At 37.8% G+C, this 18,235-nt stretch overlaps 1 protein-coding gene across 2 annotated transcripts in view; it reads right to left on the reverse strand.

Annotated features, from left to right (window-relative positions):
• Positions 1-17,274, reverse strand: part of kif6 (kinesin family member 6) — a 103,128-nt gene extending 85,854 nt beyond the window's left edge. For both annotated transcript variants that reach the window (XM_017476613.3, XM_017476612.3), the window contains exons 1-5: positions 17,109-17,274; positions 14,516-14,625; positions 12,346-12,420; positions 5,171-5,318; positions 3,203-3,312 (exon numbers count right to left, since the gene is read on the reverse strand). In XM_017476613.3, the coding sequence (XP_017332102.1) occupies positions 3,203-3,312; positions 5,171-5,318; positions 12,346-12,420; positions 14,516-14,625; positions 17,109-17,168 (503 nt within the window). In that variant the 5' untranslated portion in view covers positions 17,169-17,274. The remainder of the gene's footprint in view (positions 1-3,202; positions 3,313-5,170; positions 5,319-12,345; positions 12,421-14,515; positions 14,626-17,108) is intronic.
• Positions 17,275-18,235: the final 961 nt, after the last annotated feature.

Below are 18,235 nucleotides of genomic sequence, written 5' to 3' on the forward strand. Positions count from 1 at the left end.
TACAGTAAACATGCATGACAAAAGAGATCTGCTTTTAATGGCGAGTGATAAAATGTGCCACCACTGCTCAATTTCTGTAAGGAGATTCTGTCAATGGTTCCATCCAAACTGGAGTCTAAACTGTTGACACCCACTGTTGATGGCTCAACAGCAGTATGAATAAAGACATGCAGAGAAAAGGGAGAAAAAGAGAAAACAGTCCACTTGTGACGGCAACTTTCAAATAGGTCCTTGAAAGTTTAGCTTGTGTGGTCAGGAGTGGGCATTGTCTATTTTCAGCAGCGTGTAATTAGCGGGACGCAAAGCCTTGAGCTGGATCCCCAACGAGAAGAGACAGCGAGAAGAACGAGAGTTCAAATGAAAGAAAAATAGAGGACCGACAGAAACACACAGGGATCCAAGTTAACTACAAAAAAAGGTCTGTGTTTATTAACTAATAAATCAAAAAAGATAAACGAAGGCCAAAAGAAAATACGAGACCTAGAGTGGGAAAATAAAGAGCTGCAGCAGAGAGGCAACATAACTCAGAGAGGCTTCAATAAAAGGAACAGGAGACAGCAGATATACTGAGAAGCAGCTTTTGTTATATGTATTGCAGCCCACAGGCACAACTAAATGAAATTTTCTGACCTACCGTGGTGTTATTCTACAATCCTGTTCGAGGACGTGACTTCACTCAAATATTACATACGCTGAAGTACTAAGAGCAACTACTGTATTTACTGTTCATTTGGGACACTGTGTAAACCCCCAAAATACGCCAAAAATATGCTTCCTTTAGTAAAACCTTTGCGGTCTTTAAGACAACCACTCAGCAATTTGCCAAACAATAAAATTGTCATATTTATTAAAGAATGATGTCATACTATTTCTTATCAGTTTATGGTTCAATTTTGTGTCACAAAACAAGTTATTAGCTGTTATCACTTGCTGTACATTAGAACAGCCATCAACAGTTGGCCCCTCACTTTCTCTGAAAGCTAATAATACAGTAAAAATGCAGCTTGTCATGTGACAGAGAGACCATAAAGGGGAAATTCCTCTGTTCTGGCAGAAAACATAACCATTTCTAGAAGTCCACCGACTTTTCTGACATTTTCAATCAGTGTAAACAAATGAATTATTTTATCACTGCGAGTCTGGTACAAGATTAGTCAGGATACTGTTGGGTTTCTGTGTGTAGAGTATCTCACCATCTTCAACAGTATTGTTGATATTGTTAAATAACAATACTTTCTTTAAATCTGTTTATTATTAGACTTAGAGTCCATGTGTCGATGTAAATTAGTTGTCATTATAGAAATGATCATTTATTAGAACAAACATACAGTCCCCTCTGAAAGTATTGGAACAGCAAGGCCAATTCTATTGTTTTCACTATACATTGGAGACATTTGGGTTTGAGATCAAAAGATGAACATGAGAGGAATTATCAGAATTTCAGCTTTTATTTCCTGGTATTTACACTGTGATAAACAACTTCAAACATAAATTAAAATTTCATTGCATATACCTTGCTAGCAATAACTGCATCAAGCATGCAACTCACTGACATCACCATATTGTTGCATTTTTCTTTTGTGATGTTCCTCCAGGCTTTTACCACAGCTTCTTTCATTTGTTGTTTGTTTTGGGGAGTTTTTTCCCTTTGGTCTCTTCTTCAGGGGGTGAAATGCTGCTCAGTTGGGTTAAGGTCTGGTGATTGACTTGACAAGTCTTTTTTTTTTTTTTTTTTTTTTTTTTTTACCCCTAATAAATTCCTTTGCTAAGTTGGCAGTGTGTTTTGGATCATTGTCTTCCTGCATGATGAAGTTCCTCCCAGTTGGCTTAGATGCATTTCTCTGTAAATTGGAAGACAGATTGTTTCAGTAGACCAATGAATGAATTCTGCTGCCACAATCATGAGATTATCAATAAAGAATAGTGAGCCTGTTCCAGAAGCAGCCATGCAAGCCCAAGCTGTGACACCACCTTCACCATGCATGACTGATGAGCTTGTATGTTTTGGATTATGAGCAGATTCTTTCTTTTGTGGTTCATCTCTGTATTTCTTTGTAAATTCCAATCTGGCTTTCTGATTCTTATTGCTGATGAGTGGTTTGCATCTTGTGGTATGGTGACTATATTTCTGCACTTGAAGTCCTCTTCAAACAGTGGGTTGTGATACCTTCACCCCTGCCCTGTGAAGATTGTTGGTGATGTTTTGGGTTTTTCGTCACAGCTCTCACAATGTTTGTCATCAACTGCTGTTGTTTTCCTTGGCCGACCTGTTCCGTATCTGGTTGTTAGTACACCGGTGGTTTCTTTCTTTTTCAGAACGTTCCAAATTGTTGTATTGGCTATGCCCATTACTTGTGCAATGGCTCTGATTAATTTTCCCTCTCTTCTCAGCTTCAAATTGGCTTGCCTTTCTCTCATAAACAGCTCTCTTATCTTTATGTTGTTTTACATGTTTTTTAACAACAAATGCAGTCTTCACAGGCAAAGCCTTGGCTCAAACCAAGAGTAGACATTCAGAGCTTTAAATTCTTTAAACACTCAATTTAACCGAGCACACCTGGGAAGAAAGTAACACCTCAGTCACATGCTCCAATATATTTGATCACTTGAAAAAGAAAAAAAAAATGGGTGGGTTCAAAGAAAACATTGCCACATTTGAAGTTGTTTAACACATCTAGATGTAAATATCAGGAAAGGAAAGCTGAAATTCATCTTTTGGACTCAAACCCAAAAGCCTTCAATGTGTAGCGAAAACAACAGAATTAGTCGTGCTGTTCCAATACTTTTTGAAGGGGACTGTAGCAATATAAAACTGTGATTTGTCAGAGCTGCTGTTATAGAAAATTAATCAACACCTTCTGACCAATCAGATTTGAGAATTCAATATTTCTGTGATATAATAGATTTTAACCACCCTAAGCAAATAATATATATATACATAATGTAAAGCAGTGGTGTCCGATCTGATCCTCATTGGGCCGGTGTGACTGCAGCTTTTTATTCCAATGACACAGTAGCCACCTGTTTTTACCGGTTTCATCAGCTGATCTCGGCCTTCAATCAAGTATCAGCTGTAGATCTTGCTAGTTGGAATGAAAACCTGCAGCCACAACGTCCCTTTGTGAAAAGACTGAACACTATAGATATACAGTAACTGTCCAATGCAGTATTTGTATAAAGTGAAACACAGGGAGATACTAACGGTAAGTCCTCCAGATTGGATGCTTCATGTCGTGGATCCAGAAGGTCGTATCCCACCTCATTGTAGATCTCCAGGTAGGATATGTGTGTGGTATACATCATGCTGCAGTCCTGAAAACAAGGATCCAAGTTTTTCAGTTTCAGGTTTTATGATATCTGTAATAACTTATAAATGTAGTAACTTATAAACATATAAAAAGACAAAAGGTTTATACCAGGGCTAACTAAATTAGCTTTGTAGATCACTAGCCAAAACATTTCCACCACAAAAGTATACAGCTGAACGTAAAAATCCAAAACATAAGGCAAAATCAACAGTAAATTACTCAGAAAAGATTTGTTTCATGTCCCTTTTAGTCCCCAGACCTGATTTGAAGAAGGCAGGACATTTGTATGACATCTAGCAGAGTTTTAACAGTCATGTCAAGAAAAATGGGCAATGATTTGCCAAGCAATCTTGCAGACTTAGTATAGAGATGGCAGGAAGAAAAGGGGACTTTTACAACTGAAAGGATGAAAAAGCTGTTCATCTTTTCAGAGGTTGGACGCAGTTATAAAGCCAATGGTTTGACATACAAGTTATTAAGAATATTTATATCACATTCAGAAAGGGAGATGTAAACTTTTACACTGCTATCATTTTGATTTTTGCAATATAACTCTTTTCAACCTACAGTACATTTCACATATGTGACACATTAAATGTACTACTGGTATAAAATTGGTATAATCTTTTTGTCTTGATTAATCATGTTGTTATTAATTATTTGTTATTACGCCACAGCACTGTTGAATTCTCATATCTGATTGGTCAGAAGGTGTTGATTCATGTTCTGTAACAGCTTTCGGTTATTTCACTCTTTGTAATATCTTATTGTTTCTATAGTAACAACTTATTCACAGGGATTGGTACAGCAGAAGCGCCACATAATCGAAACCTAATAATAAATAAAAGTTTTTAAATCTGTTTGAGAAAGACATTTATATGTACAGCAGTGGTGTTGAAAGTTTGTGAACCCTTTAGAATCGTCTATATGTCTGCACAAATATGACCTAAAACATCATCGGATTTTACACAAGTCCTAAAAGTAGACAAAGAGAACCCATTAAACAAATGAGACAAAAATATTATACTTGGTCATATATTTATTAAGGAAAATGATCCTGTATTACATATCTCTGAGTGGCAAAAGTATGTGAACCTCTAGGATTAGCAGTTAATTTGAAGGTGAAATTTGAGTCAGGTGTTTTCAATCAACGGGATCAGGTGTGACAGTCCCGTGTTAGTGAACGCCGTTTTATTTTATTTAAGAACAGGGATCTGTTAGTCTGATCTTCACAACACATTTGTAGAAGTGAATCATGGCACAAACAGAGGAGATTTCTGAGGACCTCAGAAAAAGAGTTGTTGATGCTCACCACCAACTTGGGGCAGTGGTGGCTCAACAATTAAGGCTCTGGTTTAAAGTCTGCAAAGCCAAGCTGCAACTGTTGGGACCTTGACCTTAACCCTCTCTGATCCAGGGGTGCCATATCATTGCTGACCCTGCACTCTGACCCCAACTTCCTAACAAGCTGGGATATGCAAAAAAAAAAAAAGAATTTCACTGTGCTGTAATGTATATGTAAAAATAGAGGACAACTTGCAAGTTGTCTCCATCTAACCCAGTTACATCAGCAACAGTCTATGCTTGTATACAATTGGCAAATAACTGCATCCATGGACAAACTGAACTTAAACCAGGTTTAAACATTTCCCTGTGAGATAAACCAAGGTAGAAAAGAGAGTACAAATAATGGACTATATAATACAGACTGAGCTTCATCGTCAGCTTCATCTTTAAATTTGAACTCTAATTTAAAACCCTTGGTAATAACTCTATAAGATTAAAATGTCTGGAGTCTAGAAAACCATTTTTATCATAGTTGCGTGATAAAACTATATAACAGTGCAGATGTAGTCATTAACCTGGCTGAAATGCTGGTACAGGTAAGAGAGAGTTCTGGGGATGATTCCACGGTCACTGTAGCGCTCAGCTCCACCCGTGATGGTGAACGTCTTTCCACTGCCAGTCTGTCCATAGGCGAAGATTGTACCATTGTACCCTGCCAGCACACTGAGACAGACAACATGGAACTTTTTAAAATGAAAAACAAAAAGACAATCAGTTCTCGATCAGCCTAAAAATGCAGTGTTTTCCCATGGCTAGCTGACAAGGACCTCAAAAATTGCTTACTACATCGCACAGTGTCTGTAAACCTTGACTGAATGAAACCTGACGTTCCAAATGACCCAAGGAAAGGAAAAGAGCCTGAGCTCCCAAAGACAAACGTATGACTGTAAGCAGAAGCCGTTATGTCAGAAACAATCATGGATTGCACAGTCCGGTTTTTGCTTTGGCGCTGCAACGGCCATTCTGGAAATCTGAACTGCACTTGGTGGCACACCGCAGTAGAATCAAAGAAATTACAAGCAGTAACACTTTTTTTTTTCCCAGAACACCAAACACCCCTTCCAACATACTGCGAGTTCTCTCAAACAATGTGGCAAAAAAATAAAAAATAAAAAAAATAAAAAAAACAAAACATGATTTTCATGATTAGTATCTGTATAGGTGGTGTATTGTTTACCTTGTGAGTGAGAGAATTTGGTTTTGGATCACATAGTGATGTTTCACAGAGCTCTTGGAGGTACTATACAAGGAGTGCTCCAAGACTCTAGGCTTTTATCCTGGTACCTCTATTACTAAAAAAAAAAATTATCACATATTCTTGATCATGAATGACATGAAACCAATAGAGGCAGAATGACATTTGGAAATAAATATACCATTTCCTCAGAACACCACTCAAAACTCCACTTCTTTCTCACTATGAAACAAATGAATTCCTCTCCATCATAGGTGTCAAACATGGCCCATGGAATAGAAAAATTATAATCTAGCCCATCAAATGAATTAAGACCCTGTGTTCAAAATTCAAATGATCTTATGGACTGTATTTGAATTGAGAAAGACCTAGTCACTGTTCTGTTCCACTAGGGGGCAAAACAGAGCAATAAACATAGGGACAGCTACCGAGATAATGTGCTAATTAGATGGAATTCTTCATTAGAAAGCTAAAAATTGACCCTGTGATCAGGTCTTGTTCTAATTTGGGGGGGTTTCACAGCAGTGAGGGTGAATATTATTATGCATTATGGGCTATTATGTGTAGATTCATGACATATAATCCTCACTTTGAGAACCCTGGTTTTAGATGACATGTTGATGTGTTCTTGTTCTACTAATCTGGTTTTGGTCTGGTCCACCTGAAATTGGACTACATGTAATGTGGCCTGTTATCTAAAATGAGTTTGACACCCCTCCTATATATCTATCGTCATTCTAGCCACTGCTACTGTGGTACTGTGATACTTCATTGTGGAACTAAAAACAGTTAGAATTATGTGGGTTTTTTTGTTTAAAAAAAAAAAAATAATAATAATGTACTGGATGTCAAACATGCTATTTTTCACCAAATCCCCTTAAAAGGTCATAATGTGGTTTGGCAATTTGGAAATTAGCACTATTTTAGTGAGCCTGATTCACAGAACGATCATCGTTGGTTTTATTGTCAACCGGATTGGAACAACTTGACACAAGTGGAAAAACTAAACCTAGGAATGTCTTATGTGTTGCACGTATTCCTCATAAACATGTATAAGCAGCCACTTGGAAGCTTAATGGAAGCTGTTTGTCGTTATGGAGCAAATGGTCATCATGTTACTCATCCAGAAATCATTGAATCCAGCTAGTCTGGGCCATAAAGAATGAAAAAATGTGGTAATCAGACTGGCATGCTGAATTCCAAGAAGATTTTACAGTTTACAAAAGCCACGTGCTGGATACTGTAAGCCCAGAGATACTGCATACCACAAATATGTGTTATATTCATTTGACATTTACGGTATTTAAATTTAAAAACGACATCCTTATCCAGAGAGACTTACAGAAGTGTGGTGTAGTCTCCAAGAACATATAATCCTGTTAGTACGAATAGGTCAGGGTCTAAGAATGCTGTCAAGATAAAATCCCGAGTCAGAAAGCAAGAAAACTGTGCACAAGTCTGTCTTCCTATGGGTAGGTCTTGTCCTAAGTGCTTACAGACAGTTTCATAGACAGAGTACAAGGGAGCCAGAGAAACAGGAGGCAATAATCATAGCAGGAGCTGGGTGTTGTGACAGGAAATGGCAAAACACTGGCACTGCCCTCAAGAAACAACTAGGATAACGTTCAGACCAGGGTGAGGCTCTATCTCGTGCAGTCTATATGGAAGACCTTTTCTTTGTCCTGGAACTCAGATGGTGGAATGGACTGTTCAGCGAGAACGTCACCAAATGAAACCTAAACCTACATAACTTACTTATTTTAAAAAATATCTTTTTGCTGTAGTGACTCTCACATTATCTCCTATGTAACAGGGTTTAGCCTTATGATATTCTTAGACCAGAGCCTATTTGCAGATCGTAATCGTTACATATGGTAAAAGTAAATCTCTCATTATGGCCACGTCTAGCTATAAAACAGGCTCAAGAATTTAAATGACTTTAAATATTATCCAATACTCTTGTTAAGGGACGTTGTTCAATTATTGATGTATTTTTGGTGCTCGCTGACAAAAAAAAAAACAAAAAAACAAAAAACAACACATGTAATTGCCTTTTGGAAAGCCTACACACCAAAAGGTCACGGGCTATTTCGGATTTTAAGTATACTAATCCTCAAAAAATCAGTCAAACAAAGCTCTGCCCAGAGACATTCCTCATAAAGTGTGTCCCTCCCTTCTTAATGGAAATTTATAAATGCACAAGTCCATAAAAAAACCCTCTCTGCTAAGATCGAAGGGCGAAGTCCTGCTGCTTTGTCCTTATCCTATGTCGTCATGTTAATTAAAGGTCTTTCAAACCACATGAAAGGTGGAGTTTTAAGAATACTCCAAACTGAGATTATGAGTAATGCAAGGGAGAGCTACTTTTATTTTCGTAAGAGAAACTGAATTTGCTTCTTAATGTCATGTTTTTCCATCACGCATTTGGTTGCTGGCAATAGTTTGCATCCTCTATGGTTTTTTAAAGGGAAAAAAAAATGAAAATGGTTCTTCGAACTTGCAATTTAATCAACAAATAAAAGGTTTCCAGAAAAAGTTACAAATGAAATGTGGGTGTATCCTGCAACAAGACAGCAATATGGCAACATCAACAGAAAAATAAAACCAAAAGTTGTTTTGTTTTTTTTTTGTTTTTGTTTTAAAAGTCACAGTAATGCCATGACCCTCTCAGTCTCAAGACATTTAAAGAAGGCAGTTTATAACGGTATTTTAACAAGAACATACTGGATGTTAAGGAAAAATTGCCAATGCCTGACAGAGATATCAAGAAGAATTTGAGGTGAATATTACTAATTAAGAAGAGCTAAAAGCTAAGAGAAGAAAGCTGGAGGCATAAAGGTGAGAATACAAGTTATTAGGAAAACTTTTGAACATGGCTGTTTTGTTTTTTGTTTTGTTTCTCAAACTGCCACATGGAGTCGGGGGGCCACATAAAAATGATTTTTATAATTAATTTTAGAAATAGTAATAAATTAAATCAACTATACACAGCACACTAAGCTGAAACATTCCCAAACAGGGACATCTGTTGATATACTAGGGTCCAGTACTGTTAGCCACATGCTGATAAAACCTAAGACTGTTTAAAATGGATACGTTTTTAGATAGAGAACGTAGACTCTTAGCTAGAAAGTTAGTACAGGAGAGCCTAGCTTGAATATTTTTTTCTCGAAAATTTGACGACTCTATGGAGCCACAAGAGGGGCCTCACGCTGAAAAAGTTTGAGACCCACTGCACTACACTACACACACTAAATACATTTATCTGCCTCGTTTGGTCAACTTTTACACAGTATATACAACATAGTCCAGTCTCATATATTCCCATGCATTATACTTAATGTTATTCTTGTGCTTTAAGATACAAGAGGATAAAATAAAGTGAAAAACAAGAATATTATACATGAAAGTTTTCCTCAGACCTTTTGTCATAGTCACTCCGACCAAATTTAGGACAACTAGTCATCTTATGTCTCCAAAGCACTGAATCGAAAACCTTGGGAAGGCATCATAAAACTAGTTCATCATCATCATCAAATGGTATTTTCCATCATCAGACACTTGAATGCGCTTTGAAATTCCAAGTCTGTCAATATGATGAAAAGATGGAAATGCCAAATGGATGGCTGGCATGGCACTGCATGTGGTGTAAATGGTTCATGTAGTGGTTGGAGAACAGAGACAGGCCAAGAATCACAGCTTTCCATCATTACTGTCCATGTACCGAGTCAGCCCACGATGTGAGTCATGAAGCTTGTGTGGTCCAAGCCCAAGCCAGAATCATTCACAAGATTGCAGCACATCATTTCATTTAATTTTTTTTTTTTTTTTTTTAAAGTGATCTAATGTGTGAATAACACCTGGCCAACACTTGATGAAAAATGGGCCGGGTCTAAGATGGTAAAAGCAGAAACGTTACAGACCTTCACTTAAATCCGAGTTGAATAAAAATGGAGAAACTGAGAAATGATATACATTTTCCCCCAAAGGCAAAGCTTTGCAGTGGAATCAAGCAGCTTCGGCTTAATGAAAGATTTTAGATTTTACAAAATGCGTCTTTAATGGATACACAGCTGAACAGATCAGTCTTACCTCTAAGGCAAAATGGTTCATTTACAACCAGCAACTCATTACCACACAGCAAGGGCCTCTGGGAATATTGCTTATAATACATTATATGACTAAAAGTCTGTGGATACCGGACCGGCGCTCCAATATGTGATTCTTCTCCAAACTGTTGCCACAAAGTTTGTTTGAATCACACAATTGTACAGAATATCTTCGTATGCTGCAGACATAATTTCCCTACACTGGAACTAAGGGTCCCAAACATGTTCCAGCATGACAATGTTGCTGTGCACAAAGCGAGCTCTATGAAGACATGGTTTGCCAAGGCTGGAATGGAAGAACTCGAACCCTGAACTCAACCCCACTGAACAACTTTTGGGATGAACTGGAATGCTGACTGCACCCCAGGCCTCCTCGACCAGTATCAGTGCTCCTGTGGCTTAATGAACAAATCCCAACAGCCAAAATCTAATAGAAAGCCTTCCCAGAAGAGTGGAGGTTATTATCAACAGCAAAAATCTGGAATGTTATGCTCAGAAAGCATGGATGTGATGGTCAGGGTGTCCACAAACTATTAGCTATATAATGTGTAGCAGTTTATATACACTTCAGAAACTACAGAATTTCCTGTACATATGCTTCTCTTTTACATACACAGAACTTGCAAAAGTCTTAGGCACATGCAAAGAAATGCTGTGGAGCAAAGATGCCTTAAAAAATTTTAATTAAATGTTTCTACATTTAAAAAAAAATCAAAACAGTAAAGAGCAGTAAACAGTAGTAAATGAAACAATGTCAATATTTGGTGTGACAAAAAAATGTAAATTTAAATTAAAATAGTCGTCTCCGGTACGATTAGTGCGGTTTTATAAGGAGATGAGCTGTAAGTTTTATTGAGCAGCTTGCAGAACCAGACACGGTTCTTCTCGAGACTTTGACTTTCACACTTGCTTCTTATTTTTGCAGCAAAACCCAGCAGCCTTCATTGTGTTTTTTGTCTGAAAATTGTCTCTTACCACTTAATACGCTGCTTTCTTTACTGACATACATACTTTTGTGTAACGTTTAATTCTGTGCTGGAAAACTAATGGTTGGGAATCTAACATGTTTTTTGTACTGACTCGATAATGTAGAAGTCAGAACATAATAAATATATAACAAATTTTGTACTAAAAAGAATAGGATGCCTAAAACCTATGCACAGTACTGTATATCAACCACAAGTAAGGTTTTTAAATGTCTCGTTATCATTTGAAGAGTTCATTCTGACTTTGGCACAGGACAGGAGCATCACAGACATTTTGACATTTGACATATCTGATTACAAACTGAACTGACTAGACTTGTATCCATTTCAGTGCAACATGTAGTTATCCAACAAACTTTAGTGTAACACCGTGTGAGGAAATCACACTTAACCAACAAAGTTTTAGACAGACTGACTGTTTGCCACTACATTTTTCAACTGGCTTCTTACCCAACTTGATCTTTGCAGCTTGATGTTAAAAAATAAATAAAATCATTCCCAAATTGTTCTGGTGAAATATGTTTATAGTTTCTTAAAGCTGAAGTGTCAAAGTTTGTTAAAGGCAAATTTTTGTCCAAAACCTGAGTTTACATTTCTGATACTATAGGTGTGGTAACAGGATCAATGCCATGAGTTTGTGTGTATACGAATGGTGTGTGTGTGCGTGTATACATACATACAAACGTGTGTATATATATATATATATATATATATATATATATATATATATATATATATATATATATATATATATATATATATATATATATATATAAAGAAAATGAGCTGCCTTATATTTCTCAAAAAGGCATTACTACTGAGTGTCTGGGTGTATAGTTTTATGGCTGACTAAATACACCTGATATGGAAAAAAATAAAATAAAAAAAAACCACAGGCTCGAGTTGCTAATTTATGCATGTTCCACGAAATAATTTATTTTTTATTTTCTGTTGATTGTTCATCTAAGTTAGAGATGCTCTTTTTTTTCTTTCCCCACAGCTTTCATGGCAAAGCATTATTTCCTTCCACTGCTTATGCGGAGTCCATTGCCTGTGATATAATTTTACACATCAGAAATATTCATCATTGACGAATCCAAATCAGTCAGCCACTAATTCCAAATTCTCTATGCGACCTTTTTTTTTTTTTTAAACAGTATAGAGAAAGATATTATGTGTTTCATTTTTAACAGATTCAAAAACAGATGGCTGTGATGCTCAATACAGGCTTAGTTTCTCTTCTTACATTTGCAAAGTATTGTTATTGTCTGTGTACATTTACACTTATGTGTAAATATGACTCTATTGTGGCTCAGAGTTTAATGATAATGAAGCAAACAGCAAACATAAAAATTTGATCTGAATGTCTGTATAACTCTCAGTGAACAAGATCTACTCACGTATCAGCCACAGGCTTTGCAATTGCCTCAAAGATTTCCTCTTGCTTGGATGTTTGATCAAAAACTTTCTGAAACCTTCATTAAAAAAAAAAGAAAGAAAAAAACATGTTTTGAAAAACCACACTTGATAACAACTAAACACATTTTTTCATTCAGGTTGTGATTGGAGAAAACAAGTAAATATAATAATTCATCTGTCTGACTGTTACTAGAATCCAGTTTGTACAGATTTGACCCGAGTCTCGTAGCAAAACATCCATTAGGAATGTAAGGATTAACAATAGTAGAAAAGGAGGAAGCCTACTTCAAATTAAAATGTCGCACGAGCAAGAGTGCTGAGATTCAGTACAACAGCATGATTGGGAATAAATAAGTCAGTAAAATATTTTGGGGGGAAAATAGATCCCAACGAAGCCACTGCATGTTGTCATACCAACTCACACACACTGTATAGTGTAGTTTCAACCTAATGAATAATTGCTAGAATTGGAATTTGACCGAGTGAGCACAGACAGGCCGAGCGATACAAACAGTGAAATGTCGCTTGTCCAATCAAATCGGTGGACTAGACCTAACTGTGGTATAATTTCATATAACAGCAGCTCTGATGCAAGGCAAATCACAGATTTATGTTAATCTACTCTTTCTAATATGTTATTGTTTCCATAGTAACTGAGTGAAATTGTTGATATGATGTTTTTTACTGTATGTGAGGAGACGTTTTATGTAATTTGACATTTTTGGAAGGAGTCTCCGGTGCTAGCGCCTAGTAACAATGATTGTTTAGACCTGCTAACAGGAACGAGCTTGTTTTGCGGACTTTTTATAGACTTATTAAAAGAAGAGATCTTTCATTCACGCATGCGTGCATGCATTTTCCATACCGCTAATGCTACGCAGAGTCGCGGGAGCCTGGAGTCTATTCCAGGGAACTCGGGGCACAAGGCGGGGGACACCCTGGACAACCCATTGCAGGGAACAATCACACACATATATTCACATAGCACTGACAGTTTGGAAATACCAATCAGCCTACAGGACATGTCTTTGGGCTGGGGGAGGAAACTGGAGTAACCGGAGGAAACCCCCAAAGCACACAGAGAACATGGTGGAGGTGGGATTCGAACCCCAATCCCCAGAGATGCCAGGCAAATGTACTAACCACTAAGCCACCGTTCCCCCAGATGTTTCATCCATTGTTTTATTTTTTTTAGGTTGGCAAAGTGCTGTGGTATTAGAGGAATAAAACTGTTGGACACACTGTTATTGGAAAGTAATCAACATCGGGGTGGTAACAGTAACTCTGCTTCACATTAGGTCACATCACAACACTCTGTAGTTTGTTATTTTCCTATAACAGCATGTCCCTGTTGAGTTTTTGTGACTGTTGTGGCCAAAAATGCTTGATTTTTCTGCAGCTTTTTAAAACATTTGCGATCCAATCTTTGAAGATTTTTGTGCTTTTTTTGTTGTGGAAAACCACATGAACTGGCGAAATTGTTTTGCAGTCTTTCACATTAATGTTTGTTGGTGAATGAGACCGTTTAGCTGTACGCTGTTAGCTGTACACTTGATGCAGGTGGAATGCCTGTTGTGATGATATCACATGACACATCTTGGCCCAAATCTGCGGAAAATCTGTGGTAAATTTGAAAATCCTGATATATTTGCAACTGATCTCTTAACAAATCCATACGAATTCAAACAATCAAGAGCAATGTGGCTGGATTTTATTCTGTTTTATACACATTAATGGAGTTGTAAGAAAAGGAACAAACGCTAAGCGCAACTTTATCCCTGTACTGTATCTTTTCAATATGACTTGAGTCGAATTTCACATGAGAGCATGTTGATATTGGACAATGATACTGGGATGATACTGGGATTAGAATGGGAATAAACGCTCAATCCTATAATTTAACCGTCCATGAGCAAAGGGGATTTGGGAAATCAATTGAAATCGTGTAATTGGACAACCACTCAGACTGTCCATTACTGGCTTACTCAACTGTAAATCTCGCTGTGATCCAGCTATACACAGGGTTAGCTCATCCTAAAATGTGTGAGCTTCAATGTTCAGGACTGCAGCTTGTTTATTTAATCCTAAATTCATGGATGTGCATTGAATTTACAGTGCGCTATCTGCAATGTGAGTAGTTCCATTTTTCACCTGAATCTGTAGCTCTCCCTCTTGTTATTGATGAAGCCATCTGCAAGATCTCTTGGAACTACGAACTCCAAGCTGCCTCCGCTCTGCTCCTCATTATCCACAGAGTACACCTGGCAAGAGCAGGACACGCAAAGCTTCATCAGTCAAGAGAACAGAAGAGTTTTACACATGCTACACATCAGTGGCCCTCAGCACTGAGGACATTGTGCACATTTTTGTGCTTTCGCTGCAAATACACCAAACTCAGCTGAGGACATAAGAGATTCCGGATGAAGTGCACAAATTTGGTGGTTTTGAGGTCATTTCTATCTGACAAGCCTATCAGAAAGCCGGTTTGTGTTGAATTGTATTGATGTTTTTACTAATATTTGAAAAGAATATTTTTAGACTACAGAAATAAAGTTTTAACAATAATGAGTCTTTATTGATCACATATACATACACACAGTGAAATTCTTTTCTTTGCATACCCCAGCATGTCAGGGTCAGAGTGCAGGGTCAGCCATGATACAGCGCTCCTGGAGCAAGAAGGGTTAAGGGCCTTGCTCAAGGGCCAACAGTGAGCAAGCTTGGCAGTGCTGGGGCTTGAACCCCCGACCTTCCATTCAGTAACCCAGAGCCTTAACCATCAAGCCACCACGAACATTACGAATATGAAAATGTACTACACCGTATACACCAAACAACACATACTTGTTCATTTAATTCTCTATGATGTTTACTTTAAAATTCACAGCATTTTTATTTTTATTTTTTTTAAAGTTGCAATTTCCCATAAACATGCTGGCATACTTATGCCCAACATAAGTATTCACCCCCTTTGAACTTGCTTACATTTTGTGGTGTTACAACTTGGAACTGAATTGAACTTAATTGGGATTATTTGTCATGCACCTATAAAAAATAACCCACACTACTGAAGTCAGAGGAAGAGAAACTACACATTTTGCAAAATTATTTACAAATCAAAAACGTAAAAGTTGTGAGCGCATAAGTATTCACCCTCGCTGCTGTGAAAGCCCTAAGTAGTTCTGGTGCAACCAGATGCTATCAAAAGTTGGATAATTACTTAAATGAAATTACAAATGAATTCCCACTTAATCGTAATAAAACACACTTGTTACTGGAAGGCCACAGAGTTTGTTAGAAAAAATACCAAAACAGCATCATGATAACCAAGGAGCTGGGACAAGTCTGGGACAAAATTCTGGAAAATTTTGGAAACTATCACTCTGGTTTTGAATATTAAAAAAATATCCCAGACTTTAAACATCCAATGGAGCATTATTAAATACATTATTTTAAAAAATGGAACAAATATGGGACAGGGCACACGGTGGCTTAGTGGTTACCACATTCGCCTCCAGGGTTGGGGGTTCGATGTGTGCGGAGTTCTCCCCGTAAAGTGGGTGTTTCCTCCGGGTACTCCGGTTTCCTCCCCCAGTCCAAAGACATGCGTTGTAGGCTGATTGGCATGTCCAAAGTGTCCGTAGTGTATGAATGGGAATGGGAATGTAAATGTGAGTGTGCCCTGCGATGGATTGGCACCCCGTCCAGGGTGTACCCCGCCTTGTGCCCCATGCTCCCTGGGATAGGCTCCAGGTTTCCCACGACCCAGTAGGATAAGCGGTATAGAAAATGGATGGATGGAAGAATATGGGACAACCATGATTCTGCCTGCTTTGGTGGACTGACTTTTGTCCACCAAAAGTCAGTCAGTGAGCAGGTGAAGAGGGTCAGAGTCAGAGAAGCAACCAATTGTAAGTAAGTAAGCAAGCAAGCAAGCAAGCAAGCAAGTCAACACAAGGCTGAGGATAGAATGAAATACAGTTTCTCCTGAGACTGGGTGTTACACTTAACACACAAAAATATACAGCAAAAAGACAACATACAGTGCCCTCTACAAATATTGGCACCCTTGGTAAATATGAGCAAAGAAAACTGTGAAAAATTATCTTTATTGTTTAACCTTTTGCCACACATCACAGCTATATTCCTCGGGCTTACCCACTGTTATGTTATTGTTATGACTAAGGGAATTTGGCCTGTGTTTTACCTCATATTTATACCTCTGTGAAACAGGAAGTCATGGTTGAACAATTTCCTGTTCCTAGTCACCAGGTGTACGAAGAAAATATAAAATATCTATGGGAATATAGTTCAAATATATTTTTCTCATATTTTAAATATACACATATATTTATTTATTTGTGTGTGTGTGTGTGTGTGTGTGTGTGCGTGTGTGCGTGTGTGCGTGCAGAGGTGTTTGAGAATATGCAGTCTTCATTCTGCCTTGTTAATCTCTCCAATTCCCAGCCAGTGACTGATGGTTTTCATTGTGTTTTTGTGTGTTTAGAGTTTACTGGATTGTGCAATGCTTTTGATAAACAAATGGAAACATGTTGAATGTGCTGTGTTGAGGCAGAGCACAAATTGTAAGTATATTTAGAATTTAGAGGCATTTTTATGAGCTGTATAGACTTTATAGTTAGCACACTGATATAAACAAAATGCAAAGCTGTTCACTGCAACCCCCTACATTATTATTTCATTCACTATTCTTTTCTTGTCTCAGTCAGGTCACGTTACTCACCGCGGTTGTTTTGTTTGTCGGTTTAACGCGGGCAAATATCTGTATGGTCTGCTTCACCATTCTCACCCGCAACCGCTCTTTCTTTAATGAGAAATTAATTTCAGCACGCAAATTAGTTCTCCTCTGTTCTCCTCTCCTCTCCGACTGTGTGACCACTTCCTGTTTGTAACGGTTGCGAAGTGATGGAGCGTCACGTGTTCAGTACCTGGCAGGTGATTGGCTTGCTCTTAAATGAGGGCGTGACATTCACAGGTGATTGGCCAGAAGCCAGCTAACAGAATGGTCATATATGCCATTCAGGAAAAAGAAAGCGTGGACATAGCGGTAGTGCAATTAAAATAATGTTTGTTGTGCGGTATTTATTCTTTTTAAACAGCACATTAATAGTAATTTTGGCTAAGCTTTTTTTTTTCTTTCTTTTTTGCCTTTCCCAGCCAACTCTAACTTCTTTTTTATCTATAAACGAAATTAAATGACTTCAAAAATGTTGTTTTTGCGTTTATGTGTGAATCCATTTATGGCCTTTTACATTATAGGTTATAATTATTATTATTATTATTATTATTATTATTATTATTATTATTATTATTATATCCAGGGTTGGGGGTTCGATGTGTGCGGAGTTCTCCCCGTACTGTGGGGGTTTCCTCCGGGTACTCCGGTTTCCTCCCCCAGTCTAAAGACATGCATGGTAGGCTGATTGGCATGTCTAAAGTGTCTGTAGTGTATGAATGAGTGTGTGAGTGTGTATGTGATTGTGCCCTGCGATGGATTGGCACCCTGTCCAGGGTGTACCCCGCCTTGTGCCCGATGTTCCCTGGGATAAGCTCCAGGTTCCCCCGTGACCCTGAAAAGGATAAAGCGGTATAGAAGATGGATGGAAGTTCCAGTAATATTATTACTGTAAATTGACTGATATATTACTGATATATTATATTGGCATTAATATTGAGTTGTGCATTTGCTGATTCTCTGCTAGAAAAAAACACAACCCTAGTTACTTTCATCCTTGTTACTCATTCGAATGCTCAATGCAGCCACTTATAATCTCATAATCTTTGCTTAGATACAGCCGAACACAAAATGTTTGTGCACCATCAAGATAAAACATGTTCCTTCATATCCTG

This window comes from Ictalurus punctatus, chromosome 9 (genome assembly GCF_001660625.3).
Source record: "Ictalurus punctatus breed USDA103 chromosome 9, Coco_2.0, whole genome shotgun sequence".
In the NCBI taxonomy this organism is placed as follows: Eukaryota; Metazoa; Chordata; class Actinopteri; order Siluriformes; family Ictaluridae; genus Ictalurus; species Ictalurus punctatus.